At 40.8% G+C, this 21754-nt stretch overlaps 1 protein-coding gene across 1 annotated transcript in view; it reads right to left on the bottom strand.

The window, feature by feature from the left end:
• Positions 1 to 1971: 1971 nt before the first annotated feature.
• The window catches only part of LOC131218996 (cyclin-dependent kinase C-2-like), a 29431-nt gene continuing 9648 nt past the window's right edge, over positions 1972 to 21754 (bottom strand). Inside the window, exons 3-4 of the mRNA XM_058213938.1 lie at positions 2586 to 2656; positions 1972 to 2191 (exon numbers count right to left, since the gene is read on the bottom strand). Of these exons, the coding sequence (XP_058069921.1) occupies positions 1987 to 2191; positions 2586 to 2656 (276 nt within the window). The 3' untranslated portion in view covers positions 1972 to 1986. The remainder of the gene's footprint in view (positions 2192 to 2585; positions 2657 to 21754) is intronic.

Below are 21754 nucleotides of genomic sequence, written 5' to 3'. Positions count from 1 at the left end.
TTTCAGTTATCCTAGGAGTAATTATAATCTAGTAGTGGTAATTCTTAGTTCTTAGTTGTAATCAAGGTCTATGCTCATACGCTAGACTTGATCCTTATCCAATATCAAACAGTTCTTTCAAGAGATACATTCTTGCAGTCGCTCCTAGCAATTGATTGTGAGTTTTTACTTTTGTCTGATTGCATCAGTATTATAAAAAGTCCTTTATTGTGAAAGGTAAAGCGCAACCCATCTTAAGAGGAAGAACCCCACCCTCCAACAATCGCTTGATCATTACAAAATTCTATGAGTGGCTGAGTAAGCGACCGATCTTCTTATAATCTGGTCATATACGTTCACATTGGACATATATGCTTATTTCGGCACTTAGGGTTGAAAGCTAATTCAGCTTGAATCGAGCCGCTTTATTGATTTTGGCATGCCCGCGCACACACACACATGTGACAGAAAACAAACAAGAAAAGAGCACCAATAGAAACATGCATTGATAACGCCGATATTAGTGTTGATACCCGAAAATATATCATTGACTGGGGGAACATTAGGGAAACATGAGGAAACGGTTGACTTTATCAATGAAACTTCTGAAGACATTAAAATATACATATTTGCCTATTTAGGATTCAAATAATTACAAAAAAGACACATAATAAGTTTATCTTTAATGGGGTCTAAATGCATGTAACGCTGACTTGGGGAAACATTAGAGGAAAATGGAGGAAATGGTGGAATTTTTTAATGAGACTTGTGGAGATGCTAAAATACACATTTGCATATTTAAGAATCAAATCACGGCGAATGGTCTTGGCATCGATTCCCTAGTGGGGGTGGCTAACAGTGAAGTGTGATCTGACAGTGGGTGTACTAACAAGCTAACCAAAAAAAAAATTAAAAAAAAATCAAATCACGGTGAAAAGACATATTTGCATATTTAGGAATAAGGAGAAATATGGAGAAAATGGTGGATCCATCCAACCATCCAACTATACACGCATATACACGGGCAGTGTACTCGGGGTTTCAGTTTTTTTTTACAGTGGAGCCCAATTTCAGCAATCCAAGGGATGCGGATTGGGTACTACCCCCGCCCATCCCTAGAAAGGAGTGGACATGGGCTCCAATGGGCCACTGTGATGTATAACCTTGGAATTGTTTTCCAAAAAAAACGGCCTATCTTAGGGGATTTTAGTAAGCTTTACTATTTTGAGGAAGTTACAAATTTAGGTTTATGGGGCTTATATAAGGCATATGAAAGGGGTTCCGAAATGGACTTTCCATTAATAATATCACTTTCTTTTCTTTTCTTTTAGAGATTTCTCTATCCTTGTGGCTTTAAGGGCCATCTTTTAGAGATTTACATATCCCAAACCAATGATCACAAAATTCATCTTAAAGATTTTGCTTTGAAAGTGCACTTGACTCACAAAATCTTCGGCCTTATTAGATTTATACTTAATTATTATATACTAGATGAATCTTCGGCCTTAGTTCAGGGATCTAGATATTGGTCTGTTGGACCCCACTCTAGATGAAGCTTGGCTCCAAGATTTCCAAAGCTGGAAGATCCTAGCCATTAATTTGTGCTTTCTTCCATCAGCTGAATACTGACTGTTGCGGCATTCATTCTCCACCATCAATAACAACAAATTAAATGTTCTGGAGTCCAGATAGTCCTGTCCAGGAGGTTTATGGAGCATGGCCCACCCACAGACCAATGGTCTGGATCACCGAACCAGGGGGCACCACCCCACTTGTATGATATGCCCTTCTTATCCCTTGGGTTGAGGTCCATGCCTGTATGTTCCTTCCATGAATGAAACAAGAAAAAAACCTTGTACAAATGTTATAGCACAAAATCCTGTCTCAATTATCCATACAAGCTGTTAATCCAACCTCAATCTTGACCATCGGAATAATACTGCTGGTTATTTGGAGCATCGTCTCCATGACTGATGTCACATGTACTTGCAGCATTTGGTGGACCATTCAATGCCCTGCTCGCTTTGTGGGTGGCTCAACCTGATCCTTTGCTGTTTCTTCACGCACCCGCTTCCTTGGGCTTTTTTGGGAGTCATGGGAGGATCCACTGTCAGATGAAATATGGGATTTGTCCTTGGGCTGTTCACAGGGGATGTTTGATCCGGTGCTATATGCCGGCTGGTCCCTGTATGAGGATTCATATTTGGGTAGGCTGTAACATGGAAGAACATGGTTATGCAATCGCACATGTTTGAAATGCTGTAGTGTATTGAGGACTAGGATTTTGAACTTCAGTTGGTAGAGATAGAGCGGATTTTAGAGAGAAATGGAGCTCCCTCCTGGCAGTACACATGGCAAATATGTGCTGTCACTGCTACCATTGATCTGGTGAGCGACAATAATGCTTAGAGACTCACAACTGGATGAGCTGCCCAATAATTGTGAAATTTTGACCTATCACCACCTGGCTACCACCAGATGAATGGTTCCAATCACCATCCATGTTTGCCACATTTAGTGCGGGGAGGAAGTGGCATAGAGAAATTCCATGATACGTCCTGCAATGCATAACATCATTTATCTTTGAAAGAATGGGGAAGCAGAACCTCTTGGGATCACTTGGAAGAGGGTCAGTAAAAAAATAAGACTCTTTAAGTGCATCCTCGGCCGATATTCTCTGCATAGAGGGGAGAAAGAAAAGTAAGGTTTCAAACAGAAGCAGCTCCGATAAATCACATGGAAATTTTCACTAGTTAATGGTAGAGATAATATCATCCATCAACTGGATGGGATTAAACGAAAGGGAAGAAATATCAAATCTTACAAACATATAGCATTTGACTAAAAATTGGAAATAAAATCCAGTTGTGTGGATCTTCTGAGCCTGCTCTGACTTACTAACCTTTTAGTACTATCCACTGAAAAACAAAACTGGAATGATTCTTCCAAGACCACTTGCACTTAAACAACACTATCATTAAATGAGTTTGTATGTTTTACTGAATATAGAAGCATACTAAATTTCTTCCTTGGCATCTCCCGCATCCTAACTATTCTGAGTTGTTTAGTTCAGTCTGAATGTAAATTTATTCTGTAAAATGAAATTTCAATAATTTTTTATTTTTTTTAAAAAAGGAATCTTTATGAAAATAAGTTTTTTGAGGTCCTTATATTCTGCTTTGGTTGTGGGCCTACATCATTGTCAGGCCCTATAATGAGTTGGTCACTTCATACAGATAGTAGAGGTTCATATCCAATCTTTTCAATTCATTGCTGATGATCCATGCGCATTCAGAATAAGACCTGTTCTTCCATTTCACCAAGCGTTGCCTGTATTCACCCCGTCGAGTGTCAGTAGTCTTCATTAACAACACTTGTTCAACTTCTTCCTTCTTTTTCTTTGGGAATTGTTTATCCATATCGATAATGGCTTCATCTTGCATGTCAGATGCCTTACCATGGCACTCCATCAAATCTGCCACATTGAAAGTCGATGAGATATCTAAGTCATCTACAACTCGACCACATAGGCATTATCACCTAACTTCCTCTTGACTTGGCATGGACCAATCTTCTTTATATATATTAGGAATCTCTGTAATTTCCTGTTACCATATTTGCCATTTTTCCTTGTCACAAATTAGTAATTGTATTCCTTGCTTCTCCAATTCAAAGATTTGATTTAGTTCCTTTTTCTATATATTTGATTGTATGATAATATAGTGAATATAGGAGCTATTTTCTAGAAATCCCCGTTCCATTTCTGTAAAAATTTTCATGGTATCAGACCATCTGATTGGCAGATCTTGATTGTTCCCTCATTCTCTGTCATTTTTTTTTCTTCTCTGTTGCTGGAAACCATTGATTCTGGTGTCATTTTTTTCTCCAGCCATGACTACATCAGACACTGTCATCGTTGTCAAGAGGCACCATCTGATCGCTGACTGCAAGCTACAACTGTAGTTGTCGCCATTGCTGCCGCTTACGAGCTCCTCCATCTGAGTCCCGAGCCCTTACATGTGCTGCTAACAGAGTTGGATCTAGGCCATTCAATCTTCTGTCTATTTGTTCATTCCACACCATCTGCATTGTGACAATTAGCGCAACCATTACCTCTGACTCTTGCAATCTCCTTCAACATTACCGAAAACATTTCTGTCGCCTCCAGCAACTGCCCCTTTTCCTATCTCCAAATCATTGACTTTTCACCCATAAGCCGTCCAACAAGATTGTCATTTCTCCAACCTCGGTCCTTGCTTGTCTAGAATGGGTTCAGAAAAGCCATCTTCTTTAAGAAAGAAAAGGTCGTCCAATGCACTGACACCTACATCATCCTTTTGCGGCCCCAATGCTGTATGCTGCCCATTGTTGCATGCTCGTGCAAGTACGACTGACCCAGTTATCAATCTAAGGTATTTTAGTGGAGTACAATTCTCGCTCTCTGGTCTTTCATCTGAAGTGGTGATGAACTATTCATGGATCTCGTGTCGTTGCCCTTCCGACCTCTGACCAGGTCAAATCCTCTCAACCCTAGTATGACTCAGTGGACCCTACGCCACTCACTCCATGTCAAGTCGTGACTCACTTCTTGCTGCTTGACAAACTTTGCTACAAGAAGTTCTGTGGGCTCGCTCGATCATTCAGATCTACTCTAATCAGGTGCTACTTTTCCTGATTTTTTTGTGACCTGCCCTTTATGGATTTCATTCCGTGATGAATATGTTGTCTAGCATGACAAATGTGTCATCTCAACACTTCTTGGACTCCTCTGATCACTTAGGGGCCATTGTCATGTCTTCTCCAATCATCAGAGAAAATTATTCTACATTGAGAAGAGCCATAAAAATGGCTTTAAAAAATAAACTGAAATTCGTTGATGCTACTACAAGCCTCAGAAAGGTGCAATAATATGGTTGTCCTAGATACTCAATGCTATAGACAAATCTCTTACCAATAGTAGTATTTATAGTGGAACCCCTCGTGAGATATGGTTGGACCTCGAGGAACAATTTTTGCAAAGCAACCATCCCTATATTTTCAACTTAAAACAGGCTATTTGCACCTCTAACAAGATCAGCAGTCATTGGTAGCTTATTACAACACTCCCAAATCATATTAAGATGAGTTAGGTACTCATTCACCATTCCTGAGTGCACTTGCAGAGCTTTCAAGGAACACAAAGACTTTCAAGAGACTGAATGTGTTTATCAATTCCCTTTGGGCTTGAATAACACTTATTCTCATACTCATAGTAAAATTCTTGCTATAGATCCTCTCCCACATGTTAGCTAGTCTTATTTGATCATAAATCAGGAGGAAAAACAGAGGCTTCTTCATTTGTCTTCTCACAACTTTGACAATAGAATCGCCATAGCAGTCAATACTCAGCCACAATGTGCACTCTGAACTAGCCCATCCAATTGTGGATCAGAACTGGGACATGGTCGTCCTTACTGTGACCATTGTCATCAATTTGGCCATATCAAATCCAAATGATACACTTCAATGAGAGATCTACCTAATTGGGATCGATCATGAAGCAACTCCCACAATCCATCTCGTGACTAAATATCCAAATCTACGCTTCATCCCATAGCCCACACCACCTTCATGCCAGCACCATCTCCATGGTACTACACAAGACAATCAGGTTCCCATCATTCAATCCCATATGCTTGACAGTTCAGTACCTCTACTGGGAATCTCGGCTGATCAATATCATCAACTACTAACATTGCTAAACACCAATGGAAATTCAACTGCTACAAATCTTGTTAGCAATCCTTCCTCTCATAACTCAATTGTTCCTCCTTCTCCAACCATATGGATCATAGACAGTGGAGCATCTGACCATATGACACCCACCATGTCCTCTCTTATGGGCTCAACATGTACCCATAATGCTAAGCTCGTCAAACTTCCGAATGGTGATGCCACCCCCATTACTCATGTTGGCTTTATTCATTTATCTCAAAATTTAGTCTTTCCTAATGTTCCATGTGTTCGATTTTCACTTTAATCTCGTCTGTTAGCAAACTCACCTAAAATCTAAATTGTGTGGCCATCTTCCTTACCACCTTTTGTTTTTTTAGGAATTGTCATTGAGGAAGTTGATTGGAGCGGGTGAAGTACGAGATGGACTCTATCATTACATTCCTTCATCAGCCCTAACACCTCTAGCCATGTTCAATACTCATTCTCTTGGTTCCAACCTTGGCATCTACGTTTGGGATATCCATCTACAACCCGCTTATCTAATCAATTTTCTACTTTAAGTACTATTTTCTCTTTCATTCTCATTGTGATATTTGCTAACTTTCTAAGCAACCTTGTCGCCCTTTTTACTTGTTCTAATAGGAGTTATAATTCATTTGATTTAATTTATTGTGGTATTTGCGGAGGATATCCCACACTGGAGCATATTATTTCATCATTATTGTAGATGATTACTGTCGTTGTACTTGGGTTTATCTCATGAACCACAAATCAGAAGCCTACTCATTAAAAAACTTATATGCCATGATTCAGGCTCAATTCCAATGTCAGGTTCGCTAAATTTGTACTTACCACAAAACTGAATTTCTCTCTCATAAAATGCATTTTTTTTTTCCAATCAAATGGCATCATCCATCAGCGTACCTTTGTGGAAACCCTCAACAAAATGGGTTTGCTGAATGTAAACATTGATGGGGACATCCGGCACACATGCGCACGCACGCCGCCTAAACGTGCACGCATGCCACCCCCCCTACGCACGTACGTATGAAGGAGGGTCCCACCGTCAATTTGGCTCGATGACGACGTCCAGGGAGGGCCTCTTAGTTAGAAGACGAAGTTTTGATTCAAAAGAGTGGGCCCGATAGTCAAGAAAAGTCCATCATGGGATCTCATGATTGTGGCCCACTAGTCGGATTGATTTCATATTTTAGGTTTTGTTTATTGTTATTATTTAGAACATCATGAACGCTTTAGATTTCTTTGTTTGGTTTTTATTTTAGTTTACTTCATCGCCAAGTAATAGGTTGCGCACATGGCGTGAGTTTAGGGGTATAGGGTTTTCCCTATAAATAGGAACCCCTTGTAGTTCTTTTAATTCATGGAAGTTGAATAAAAATTCCTGCGTGGTTTTTTCTGCTCTCTAAGTTTCTGAGTTGTGGAAAAATTAAAGTGGGTGTGAAGCCCTCCCTTTTCGAAGGGCTAAGATTAAAGTGGGTGCGAAGCCATCCCTTTTCGAAGGGTTAACTACCGTGGTACGAAGCCACATTTATCCCAATCCACCCCTCTATCTTATTTCATCCACCCCACAACTATCTTCGCGTCAAATCTATTTATTTTGCAGCTGTTCATCCCTCTACAGCCACTTTTTAGAATATGGCCTTGTAGGAGGGCTGAAACTTTGACGGAGCACCACGCCCAGACCATAGCTCGGATCAACATGAGATTTGGACGTTTTGCAGGCCAAGCCTGGCCGACCAAGGCCAAGGAATCCTTTTTTGGATTCAATCCCCCACCACACGTGCGGCCAGCCTCGAGCACACGTGCGGACGCACCTGGCCCGCTGTCCACGCGCAGGAGCTGCCTCAGGTTCAGGTTTCTTCTTATTTTCCTCTTTTTATACCTAATTTCATAAATCCTAACTCTAGATTACATTATCCCGTTGATTTGCCCCTTCTCTCACCCCAGGGTTCCTTGAATCAAAATTAGGGAATTCCTTGGATTAGGGGCTGATTACTATGCATGTGTGGCTGAATTCTATTTCCCCTTAAGTATCGTTTGGCTTATAATTTTTATTGTTCCAGCCCTAGCATGTGTAGGCTTAGACCCACATAGATTCCCCTTAATTGAATGTTTGGACTTTCAGGTGGGATATGGAATTTGTGCAGTTGTTTTTGAACTAATGTGATCTTAAGCCTAAATTCTTGCACATCATATTTGAATTTCATGTCCTGCATCAAATTTGGTATCAGAGCTTAGCGTTCTTATAGGGGAATACATCACATATATAGGGTTTAATTTGTTTGAGTCCTTCATGCATCCAGTTCATCACATATAGCTGCTAGAAGACCGTAGTCCCTGATACATGTTGCTGAATTTTAGTAACGGTGTGTAGTCTCCTTCATATAGAGTCTCATAGTGTCATTTAGTTCTTTTAGACGCAAATAGTCGTCGTAGAAGGTCTTTAGGTTATCGAGTCAGTGTATGTCAAGGTCGTGGTTTCGGTTTGCACCCCACACTAAACATGGAGCAACTGCAAGAAGCAATGGCCAAGTTAACCCAGCAGGTTGATTCCTTGAGTAAGCACTTGGAACAACGCATAGATAAACGCCTTGACCAAATAGAGGCCTCCTTCGGGGCAAACCCCACTATTGGGGAAGATGCCCAATCTCAGGCAGTTGGTCAGGAGGTTAGGCCAAGGAATGGAGGCGGGCAAGGAGTTGGTCATGGTCGCGCACCTGTACACCCACCCCGAGAGGGACATCATGATCAGTATGACCCAGATGCACAACTCCTCAAGGGAGTTAGAGTGGATGCTCCTATAATTGATGACCACTTGGACACTAAAGCCTTTTTAGATTGGTTGGCAGATATGGACCACTATTTTGAGTGGTATGACATGTCGAATGCTCAACGAGTCCGATTCGCTAAGATGAAGCTTGTGGGCCAAGCAAAGAGGTTTTGGGCGACGGTTGAGCGAAAGAAAAAAAGAGCAAGGGAACTCCCAATAGTCCATTGGGGAGAAATGAAAGAAGCACTTAAAGAGAAGTACTTCCTTTCCTCTTATCGCCTACGGTTGATTGAGGAATGACAGTCTCTTCGACAGGGTTCCATGAGCATGGCGGACTATATCGAGAAGTTCGAAGAGTACTCAACCCGCTGTGAGGTTGATGAGGACCTAGTACTCACCCTTGCTCGTTTTAAAACAGACCTCCGTTCTGACATCAGGAGAGAATTGCTCGCCAAAGACATAGACACTATTGAACAGTTGTACCAAGTAGTGTTAGACGTCGAGCAATACCTTAAAGCATCTGTGGGAAGGCGGTTTGACTTTCCCAAGTCCGGTGCTAAGGCCAACCCCTCTGGGACTACACCTAATACGGGATTCCAAAACAAACATTTCAATAATGCTCAGTCCAGGTCCAAGGATGATAAGGGTAAAGAGATTGTCGGGTCTAGTTCACGTGGAAGTGGGGCCACTTGGTGTTTTAGGTGTCAGGGGTTTGGTCATTTTGCTTACCAGTGCGGAATAAGAGAGGGCACCAAAGTACTCCTTATTGATGGGCAAGTAGAAGTAGTGCCCCCAGAGAGTAATGGTGAGGAGGAGGAATATGAGCCAGACGAAACCCCTAGTGATGAGGAAGAGGGAACGTAAGAGTTTGCGACCCTCGCAATTGTGCGTTGTACTTTGACTCAAGCCAAGAACACTAACGACTAGTGTCGCAACACGATCTTCTACACTAATGCAAAATGTGGGGAAAATAGCCCTAAAATGATTGTGGATAGTGGTAGTTGTGTCAATGTGGCACAACTAGTACTGTGAGCCGTTTGGGCTTGAAGCTGGAAGCCCATCCTCAGCCCTACAGAGTCTCCTGAGTTGATGAAACATCCATTCTAGTCTCGCACCGCTGTCTTGTCTCTATTTAGTTTGGATCATATAAAGGCATAATTTGGTGTGATGTTGTTCCTATGGATGTGGGCCACATCATTCTGGGTAGGTCGTGGCTCTATGACAAGGATGTCACCATATTTGGTTGTTCAAATGTGTGTACGTTCTGGTTTGAGGGCAAGAAGGTCAAGCTAAATCCTCTGCCACCTAAGAATACGACTGAAAAGGAGTCCCCCACACAGTGGTGTGAGCGGCCCAAAAGAAGTGGAGTCGAAGTCCAAGTCCAAACTGCTCCATATTTTGAATGCCAAAGACTTTGCGAGAGAAACGGAGTCAGACTCGATGGTATATGCCCTTGTGGCTAGGGAGAGTGTAGCAGAGACTAGCGTAGAGTTACTCACTGAGGCCATTCAGGTATTACATGAGTTTCGTGATGTCTTTCCTCATGATCTACCGAATGAGCTTCCCCTTATGAGGGATATACAGTATGCCATTGATTTAATCCCTGGAGCAACTCTACCAAACCTCCCGCATTACAGAATGTACCCAAAGGAGCACGCTGAGTTGAAGAGGTAGATTAATGAACTCCTAGAGAAGGGTTTCATTCGAGAGAGCATGAGTCCGTGTGCTGTGCCCGCTCTTCTTACACCTAAGAAGGATGACACATGGAGGATGCGTGTAGATAATAGGGCCATAAACAAAATCACAGTCAAGTACCGGTTTCCCATACCGCATCTTGATGACATGTTGGATATAATGGACAATGCTACTATCTTCTCAAAAATTGACCTCAAGAGTGGTTATCACCAAATCCATATACGCCCTAGTGATGAGTGGAAGACGGCCTTCAAGACCAAGGATGGGCTATACGAATGGCTAGTCATGCCCTTTCGTTTAACTAATGCCCCAAGCACTTTCGTGCGTGTGATGACCCAAGTGTTGAGGCCCTTCATGGGAAAGTTCCTGGTCATATATTTTGATGATATCTTGATTTATAGCATGATCAAGGAGTAACACCTCAGCCACTTGAGTCAAGTTTGTAGGATCCTTAGGGCCGAAAAGTTATACGCCAACCTAAAGAAGTGTGCATTTTTATCTAGTAGTGTGATCTTCTTAGGTTTTTTGTGTCAACTGAGGGCGTATCGGCGGATCTCGAGAAGGTCAAAGCCATCGTCAATTGGCCTGAACCCCGCAATATTCATGAGGTGCGCAGCTTCACGGCTTAGCCACCTTCTATATGCGGTTCATTCGAGACTTCAGTTCCATTATGGCCTCTATCACGGATTGCATAAAAAATGGAGAGTTTCAATGGACAAAGGCAGCTTCAAAGGCCTTCAAGGAGATAAAGGTCAAGATGACCGAAGCTCCAGTCACGCGACTTCCAGATTTTTCAAAAGCTTTTGAAGTCGCATGTGACGTGTCAGGTGTCGGCATAGGAGTACTTAGTCAGGAAGGGCACCCTGTCGCCTTTTTTAGTGAGAAACTAAATGAGGCAAAACAAAGATATTCCACCTATGACAAGGAGTTCTATGCCGTAGTGCAATCACTACGCCATTGGCATCATTACCTATTACTGCAAGAATTCGTCTTGTTCTCAGATCATGAGGCCTTGAGATACTTGAACTCTTAGAAGAAATTAAGCCCCAGGCATGCCAAGTGGGTTCAATTCCTTTAAGAGTACACTTCTGTGCTTAAGCACAAGGCTGATGTAGAGAATAAGCCTACCGACGTGTTGAGTTGTCGAGTCGCATTACTCAACTCCATGAGCATTGAAGTTACAGGCCTTGAATGCATCGAAGAAAAGTATTCTAAGTGTCCAGATTTTGGAGTTGTGTACGCATTGTTGTTAGAGAGTCCGTCAGGAGCTAACAGTGAATATTTGATTTTGGATGGATATTTGTTTAAGAGTGACCGCTTGTGCATACCACGCACCTCCCTCCGCAATTTTCTTGTCTGGGAGTTACATTCAGGAGGGGTCACGGGTCATTTTGGTCGAGACAAGACCATTGCCCTATGGAGGATAGATTTCATTGGCCAAGCCTCAAGCGGGATGTAGCCAAAATTATAGGGCAATGTCGTACTTGTCAACTGGCAAAGCAAAAGAAACAAAATACAGGATTATATACTCCTTTGCCAGTTCCATTCATCCCTTGGCAAGACATCAGTATGGACTTCGTGCTTGGACTTTCCAAGACTATTCATAAGCATGATTCTATATGTATTGTCGTGGACCGTTTCTCTAAGATAACCCACTTCATTCAATGTTCTAAGACCTCCGACGCATCTCATGTTACCAAGCTGTTCTTTAGTGAAGTCGTCAAACTGCATGGGTTACCAAAAACCATAGTGTCTGACCGTGATGTGCGATTCATGAGTTACTTTTGGAAGACACTATAGCAAATGATGAATACTGGGCTCCAATTTTCTTCTTCCTACCACCCTCAGACTGATGGCTAGATTGAGGTGATTAATAGGAGCCTAAGGAGTTTGCTCCAATGTTTAGTGGGGGAGCATACCAGGACATGGGACACCGTACTATCCATAGCCAAATTTGCATTCAATAGTTCTGTCAATAGGTCCACAAGTCTAAGTCCTTTTGAAGTCATTACTGGTTACAAACCTAGGAAGCCTATTGACCTTGTCCCTATGTCATTGTCCCGTAGGCCATCAGAGTCTGCAGAGTCTTTTGCGCATCCAATACATTCATTGCATCAAGAAATCAGGCGAAAGATCAATACTAGTAATGAACATTACAAATTTTCTGCAGACCAACATAGACGTTTCAAAGAATTCAATATTGGGGACTTTATGATGGTTCGCATTAGGCCCGAACGGTATCCTCCGGGGACCGTTCGTAAGTTACACGTGCGTAACGCTGGACCCTTCAAAATTATAAAACGAAATGGTCTTAAAGCGTATAAGGTAGATCTTCCACCTTCCATGAGAGTTAGTTTCACATTCAATGTGGCGGATCTAGTTGTTTTTCAGTGACCCACTGATACTTTGTTCGGCCTTTCGCCCACCCATCCTGATTCCCCAGATTTACCACTTGATCCATGGCCTCTTCCCGACCTTTCTTCCCAGCTTTTACCTCCCATACCTAGCCTTCATACACCCAGAGAGAAAATAGAGGATGTCTTGGACACGAGATAGTTTTCACGTCGGATGGCGGTTTTCAGAAGTACCTGGTTAAATAGAAGTCATGCCCAGATTCAGACAGCATGTGGCTCACTAAGGAAGAGCTTCAGAGACTTAATCCTGACATCTTGGAGCGATTCAGGAGTTTTATTTCGCCAGTAGCGAAATCTTCGCAGCCGAGGAGAGTTGATGGGGACATCCGGCACACACGCGCATGCACGCCACCCCCCTACGCACGTACGTACGAAGGAGGGTCCCACCGTCGATATGGCTCGATGACGACGTCCAGGGAAGGCCTCCTAGTTAGAAGACGAACTTTTGATCATAGGATCTCATGATCGTGGCCCACTAGTCGGATTGATTTCATATTTTAGGTTTTGCTTATTATTATTATTTAGAACATCATGAATTCTTTAGATTTCTTTGTTTGGTTTTTGTTTTACTTTACTTCATCACCAAGTAATAGGTTGCGCACATGGCGCGAGTTTATGGGTACATAGGGTTTTCCCTATAAATAGGCACCCCTTGTAGTTCTTTTGATTCATGGAAGTTGAATAAAAATTCCTGCGTGGTTTTTCTACTCTCTGAGTTTCTGAGTAGTGGAAAAATTAAAGGTGCAAAGCCCTCCCTTTTTGAAGGGCTGAGATTAAAGTGGGTATGAAGCCTTCCCTTTTTGAAGGGTTAAATACCGTGGTGCGAAGCCACGTTTATCCTAATCCACTCCTCCATCTTATTTCATCCATCCCACAACTATCTTCACGTCAAATCCGTTTTTTTTGCAGTTATTTATCCCTCTACAGCCAGTTTTCAGAATTTGGCCTTATAAGAGGTTGAAACTTCGACGGAGCACCACACCCAGACCATAGCTCGGATTGACTTGAGATTTGGAGGTTTGCAGCCCAAGCCTGGCCGACCAAGGCCAATGAATCCTTTTTTGGATTCGATCCCCCACCACACGTGCGGCCAGCCTCGAGCGCACGTGCGGACGCACCTGGCCCACTGTCCACGCGCAAGAGCTGCCTTAGGTTCAGGTTTCTTCATATTTTCCTCTTTTTATACCTAATTTCATAAATCCTAACCCTAGATTACATTATCCCTAGTTGATTTTTCCCTTCTCTCACCCTAGGGTTCCTTGAATCGAAATTAGAGAATTCTTTGGATTAAGGGCTGATTACTATGCATGTGTGGCTGAATTCTATTTCCCTTTGAGTATCGTTTAGCTTATAATTTTCATTGTTCCAGCCCTAGCCTGTGTAGGCCTGGACCCACATAGATTCCCCTTAATTGAATGTTTGGACTTTCATGTGGGATATGGAATTTGTGTAGTTGTTTCTGAACTAATGTGATCTTAAACCTGAATTCTTGCACATCATATTTGAATTTCATATCCTGCATCAAACATAGACACCCCTTTGAAGTGGTCCGAGCATTACATTTCCAAGCAACTTTGCCTTTATCTTTTGGGGGAGAATATGTTTTAATCGCTACCTACCTAATTAACCAAATTCGCACGGCTAATTTGGACAATAAAACTCCATATGAAATACTCTTCAAATGGCAATCATATTATGACCATCTTCAAGTTTTTAGATGTTTGTGGTATGCTCAGACACTCAGTACCTACCGTTACAAATTTTCCCCTTGTGCTGCTAAATGTGTTTTTGTTGGGTATCCTTTTAATCAACATGGTTATAAAATTTATGACCTTGAGAAGAAATGCATTTTTACTTCTCGGGATGTCACCTATTAGCTGCAAATGAGTATATAAAGTCAAACTTAATGTTGATGGTGCCATTGGATGTTTTAAGGCACGCATGGTGACAAAAGGTTACAATCAAACTAAGGATTTAGATTACCATGAAACATTCACACTCGACGCCAAGCTTGTCACTATTCATTGTTTGTTGGCTATGGCTGCTATCCATCATTAGACCTTACATCGACTAGACGTCAACAATGCTTTTCTTCATGGGGACCTACATAATGTGGTATATATGAAAATCCCTTCCCATATTTTGAAAGTCCCTGTATGGCCTCAAACAAGCTTCAAGAAACTTATTTGAGAAGTTTTCCTCAGTGTTCAAAGAAGCTGGCTATCACCTATCCTTAGCATATTACTCTCTTTTCACTCACACAAATAGAATTGTCTTCACTGCAGTCCTCGTCTATGTTAATGGCATTATCCTGACAAGGAATGATCCATCTGCCATCAATACTCTGAAAATTTTCTCCATACTAAGTTCCACATAAAAGATCTTGGTCCCTTGAAATATTTTCTAGGCATTGAAGTAGCTCGTTCACCTACAAGCATTTTCCTAAACAAACACAAATATGTTCTCGACATCCTCAAGGATAGTGGTCATCTTGGAGCTCTAGCTGCTACTTTTTCCATGGAAAAAATCTATGATTGACTAATGCATAAGGAGATCTCCTACAGAATCCCACTACATATCATTGACTTGTTGGGCGAGTCATCTACTTAAAAATCACAAGGCTTGAAATTGTTTACTTGGTCAACATTCTTAGCCAGTTCATGCACAAGCCTTGACAACCTCATTATGATGCTGCTATTCAAGTATTGTGATATCTTAAATCTTCCCCCCGTAGGGACATATTTTTGTCCTCCTATAGCTCCCTCTCATCTTAGTCGGACTCTGATTGGTACAGTTGTACCCACATGACAATCTATTAGGGGTTATTTAACAATGCTTGGCCAAAGCCCTCTTTCTTGAAAATCAAAAAAACAAAAAAACAAACAAACTACCATTTCACGATAAGCTGTTAAGGCTGAATATCGTGCCATGGCCAATGCTACTTGTGAACTTATTTGGCTTAAAATCTTTTAAGATCTTGAAGTTACACATTCCCAACCCACACGCAATTATTCTTCGGCCTACTCCACTCCTCTTACATGCCTAATCAATGTCAACTCGTAGATATCTTCACCAACGCACTTGGTCAAGACCATTTCCATTCTCAACTTGGCAGGTTGGGTGTCATAGACATACACTCATGCACCAACTTGAGGGGGAGTATTAGGAATCTCCATAATTTCCTGTTACCATATTTGTCATTTTTCCTTCTTTCTCACAAATTAGCAATTGTATTTCCTTTCTTGCTTATCCAATTCAGGGATTTGATTTAGTCCCCTTTTCTATAAATTAAATTCTATGATAATATAGTGAATATACAAGTTATTCTTCAAAAATCCACTTTCAATTTTTGTACAGAAAAATTCAATATATCTTTTCTCGTTGACATTCATGCGTAGCTTCTCAGTACCTGATGTTGCACTCTTTGATCTTCTTCTTCATCTGAGCTTGCAATTCTTGGATGAGCTTAGAGAAATCGTCCTCATCTTCACTCGATCTTGTAATGGTAATGGTACTAAGTCAAGTACATGATGTAGACTTCTCCTATTGACAATTTCAAATGGGAATTTTCAATTAGTACAATTTACTGAGTTGTAGTAGGAAAATTCGGCTTGGGTAGACCCAAGTCCCACTGAGATTCGTTATCACCTATGATACTCCTCAAGAGGTTGTCGAGGCTCTTGTTGAATACCTTGGTTTGGCTGTATGTTTGAGAATGATCTGTGCTATAGAAATGAAGCTTAGTCCCCAATTGCTTCCAAAAATTATGCTAAAAGTGGCCCACAAACTTTGAATCACTGTCCGAAGTTATTTTTTTCCATACCCCATGAAGATGCACAATGTCTGTGAAAATATGTTGGCAATATGCATAACATTCGTCGTTCTTTTGCATAGAATGAAGTGGGCCATCTTCACAAAATAGTCCATCATAAAAAAATTCAATATTCTCCTCTGTCTTAAGAAGACCTAGAATGGAGTCCATAGAAATATCTACCCATAGTTCGACTGGAATAGGAAGCGGTATAAAGGTCGATATTCTGCACATGACCTTTGTAGACTTGGCATCGATGACATTGTTCTACGAGTTGTTCAACGTCATGGTAGATACAAGACCCAGTAGTATATTTCCTCCACCATGGCCGGTATTTATCCCTTCCAAAGTGTCCATATAGTCCTCATTGTGTAGCTACAATAATCCTTCAGGAATGCATACATGAGAACCCTTAAATAGATATCCATCATATGAGATGAATTCACACATTGGATCTCGGCCATCCACACACCTGTTGAGTACTTTACCAAAAATGAGGTCCTTTTTGTGTTATTCTTTTTATACCTTGAATCCGACAACTTCCATGACGAGAGTTCCTAGTAGAACCACCCTCCTACTCAAAGTATCTATCACTTCGTTCTTACATCCAACATTATGATGCAAAAGGAAAGTATATTCTTGTAGAAAAGACATCCACTTCACATGACGAGCAATTAGCTTCTTTTTGGGAGTTGAGATGTCTCAACTCCTCATGGTTCGAGTATAGAATGAATTTTCAATGAATCAGGTAATCTCTTCAATATCATAGTGCTTGGACTACTGCATAGAACTTGAGATTATATATGGAGTAGTTCTTCCATGCATCATAAAGCTTCTTGCTAAAGAAAGCGATTGACTTTCCTTCTTGACTCAACAACATGCCAATGCCAACATTTGAAGCGTCACTTTCCACTTCCAAGAATTTGTTAAAGTTCAAAAGTGCAAGAACTAGAGCCTCGATCACCTTCTTTTTTTTATGGAATTGAAGCTTTGATCCATTTATTTAATCTATTCGAACTTGTCTCCTTGCATGCAATCAGTGATTGGTGCAATGATGGTGTTAAAATTCTAGATAAATCTTCAGTAAAATGTCGCCAAGATGTGGAAAGAACGAATTGCCAAAAGATGTTTTTTTTCCCGGTCAACCTTGATCCCTATAGTATAGTTTTTTCAAGTTAACAAATAATGACTCCCTCCATAGTACATCAAATATTTGTCATAAATGATTGAGGTGAATAAATGAATCAAGCCTAAAAATAAAAATATAATTAAAATAGATAACTAAGAACTTTCCCATAAGGGGGCAAAGTATCTTTGTCATCAGCCTTATGAAAATGCTCTACACATTTGAACGGTCGAATGGCATGGCGAGTCACTCATACAACTCATCTTGAGTCCTAACTATGGTCCTTAGCTTAATCTTTGAAAAGACCTTTGTTCCATGCAACATGTCTAGCATATCATCCAAGTGAGAAGTAGGAAACCAATACTTGGTAGTAATCCAGTTGATCACATGACTGCCTATGTGCATCCTCTAAGATCTATCTTTCTTGGGGGTTAATAATATATAGACAACACATGGTGACATGCTTTCCTGAAGGAAACCCACTTATAGCAACTTAGTAACCTATAGGTGGAGCTTGGCATGTTCAGCTGGACCCATCCAATATTGTGCAAGATTTAGTAGGCTCAAACCTAGCCCTAAATCAATGTGGTGCTAAATGTTCCTTAGTAGGAAGTCTAGCCGGGGCTTCTTCGGGCTTCAAGTCTTTATATTCATGAAGGAGCTCTTGCATAGGAGGCAGAACATCTGGCCTCTTCATGTCCTCTTTAGCATCCAAGACAAATGATGTCAGTCTCCATGTTTTCCTCTTAAAACTACACATTAAGTGGTTTTTTACCCTCCTCTTCATGAGATTTGGGTGTTGGAATACGTTTCATTGGGTGCAATGTGATATTAGCATCATCCTTGACAATGGAATAGGTGTTGGCCCGATTTAAATGTATCATATTTCGGTCCTAAAAACCCGATCTCCTTAACAAAATGTGGTATGAATCCACAAGGACCACAACACACCCAATATTCCAAGCGCTGATGTTATCAATATCGTTGAGCTGGCCATACTAATAACACCAAAAATCTTAAAATTTTCAGGTACTGATGAAATGTCGCTATGTATCAATACATGGGCAATACATTTAAAATATCACCAAAATCTCCTTCATGTAAATACCAAGAGTTGCTTGTATCGGTGATATTGTCGCCAATACAAGTCAAAAACCCTCTTGAGAAGCATATGTGTGGAAATCACATAAATTTGAGGAATTTTTTTAATTAATTAATTATTTATTTATTTATTTAAAGAAGAAAAAATCATTTTTTTTGGAATTTTTTTCAGATATGAGTGGGGGTGGATTTCGGCACCTCATCATCCTTCGTGATGGGGATTAAACCTTCCATTTGGGGGAGAAATCATAGATTGAAAGGTCGATGGGGCAAAATCAAGAAATTAAAAAAAAAAAAACTATTTTTATTTTTTTAATTTGCAATCTGGTTGGGGAGTGGATATCAACTACTCTTTCATTTTTGTGAATCAAATCCCTTGATTTGGGGGGAAATATGGGAAAGGGGGGAAAACATGTGTAAATCAGAAAAAGATTAAAAATAGAATATTAATTTTTATTTTTATTTTTTTTGGGATCTAGTTATGGAGTGGATTTTGACCACTTCTCTTCCATTTCCTCCAATTTGGAGGAAATTTTGGGGAAGGGGGAAAACATGTGTAAATTTGTGCAAATATAAAAAATATAAAATATAAAATGTGTTTTCTTTTTTTTTTTCTTTTTCTTTTTAAAGTTTGTAAGATCTAGTTGGGGAGTGGATTTCGACCACTCCTCTTCAAATTTTAGATTTTTTAATTGTTTAAATTTTTTAAAATGCAAAAGAAGAATCCTTTTGTTTTAAAAATAATGACAATGTTTGTAACGTCTTGGAAAAATCCGTACAAAGACCCGAGTACCACCTCTGGCAGAAATCATTAAGGATCAAATTCTTTAGAAATTGGATGAAAATTAATTAAGTACTAAACTGAATTGATCGGCGAATTAACTTGAATCGCTTTTTATACGAATTGCAAGACCCAAAACTAGTAGAATCGCCAGCGCCACGTTACTTAAAAATCTAGGATCAATCTCAAAACCCAGTTGCTCTCGGCAGCACCTTGAAACTCCATATCGGACTTGGACCGCGCGTCGAAAGTCTGATTACCGCGAAACTATACAATTATGACCGCCTTACTGGGCTTGACAACCATCTCGGAAATCAAGTCCCAATAGTATCCAGAAACGTACAACTTGAGCCCGGAGCGAAGTGTGTGAGAAGCGCGAATGTCTTTAGAAAATAGACTCAAACTTAAGTGAATTGGGCCGTTTGCTTGCAGGCCAAATTTAAGTCTTCAGACCGTCAGATTCTGACCCAACTAAACCCTTATATCAGAGAAATTTCCCTACACATGTCAGTGTACTTGTGGCCCTGATCGAGTGGCGATGACTGTTGAACTGAAGCAGGTTCACCGCGGTCGATCCATAAATCTGATCGGACTGAAACTTTAACCTGACATAGATCCATTGTCAGGGAACTTTCACCAGACCGTATGCAAGAAATGGACCTTCGGATAAGCTCTGTTAGCCCGAAACAACCACTCTTTGGCTATAACCTAAGTATACCATGGCCCTGGGGCCATTGACATCAGTTCTGGGCCTATATAAGGGACTTAACTTACCCCTCTCTCATTCCATACGAATTCCCTAAACCCTAGGAGAGAGAAGAGAGAAAAGAGAAGGAAAGAGTGAGGAGAAGAGAGAGAGAGAGCGAGAGATAGTTGCTGGGATTCGTTCCCGCCACTCCACGTGTTGAATCATCCAACCTATATCGCTATACTGGCGATTTCGACTCCGTTCTTGGGTAAGAAATCCTAACCCTAATCTGTGTTAGGTATCCAAATAGAGTAAATGGTGAAATAGCTAACCTATTTCATGTTATAGGTTGCTGTTGTGTCGTCGACAAAGACGTAGTGTTCAAACTGAGTACGATACGAGTTTACCGACGAAATGTGCGGACTATAAACGTTTAGGTTATAGTTTTCAAGGCTTTCAATGTCAGTTAATGATTTATGACCGACTTGATTGCTATCACGTATGCTTAGATGCGATGTTTTCCCCGTATTACATATATATATATATATATATATATATATATATATGAATTATGTTGAAATTAATGCGTCTTATGTGTTAGTTGAAATGTTGTATGAATATAAAATTATGATTTGTGCTTGCCATGATTGTTGTTTGGGAATGCATGATTGTTGTACGTCTGACAACTCCCTTTTGAAAGGACTTGCTATAATATACGTTATAACTAATTTATTACATGTATGTTGATATGTGTAGTCTAAGTGTTTGATAAAATGCCCAAATGAGAAAATGCTTGTTGAAATGTATTTAATGAGGATGTTGAGATAAGATTCTCAATTACATTATCTATAGCTACAGTTTCCTTCATGTAACCTAACTTACTGCTACGTGATTTATGGATGTATAATAACATGTGCACTATACGTTTGTTGAAATGCTCAAATGAGATTTATGTTTAATTTGGTTGTCACATGCTGATTGGACTATCACATTTGGATGCCTATTGTGTTTGAGTATGATTGGGACTAGTACGTAGTCTGGGCAATCGGTTACAGCTTACGATCAGTAGCCGAACTAGTTTCGCCACGACGAATACGTTCGATGAATCCGAGTCGTACGCTGATTATTGACAGTGGTTAGGCCACGCGGAGTGCTTACGCGCTCCATGTCGATTAAGTCAACGTGCGCTCGTACCAGTTGAGCTTGTCAAGTAACCCGATTGGCCTAATGTATGTTCACCATGTATGGACACTACTGCTTGAATCTAAGGTACCACTTACCAATGTAAAACCCATTTAACCTTGGTACCACGATCCGCTAAGACTCATGAGCCGGGCATAGTGGTGTATGGGACACGTGGACGAGCTGTCGGCCTATGCTGGGGTGACGAGCCTCCCCGTAGTGACTAATGAGCAACCCAAACTCATGAGCCGAATATGGTGGTGTATGGGACACTGTATTCGAGCTGTCAGCCTACGCTAAGGTGACGAGCCTTTCCGTGGTGACCTTGAGTATAAAATAGGCCTACGATCAGGTGACGAACCTCTCGTAGTGACCTCGAGTATGAATTAAGCCTACGCTGAGGTGATGAGCCTCTCGTAGCGACCTATAGTGTAAACTCGTGAACTTGCCTATCGTATGTGATTAACTAGG

The sequence above is a fragment of the Magnolia sinica genome, chromosome 11, assembly GCF_029962835.1.
Source record: "Magnolia sinica isolate HGM2019 chromosome 11, MsV1, whole genome shotgun sequence".
Taxonomy (NCBI): Eukaryota; Viridiplantae; Streptophyta; class Magnoliopsida; order Magnoliales; family Magnoliaceae; genus Magnolia; species Magnolia sinica.
This window is presented reverse-complemented; position numbering and strand designations above follow the sequence as displayed.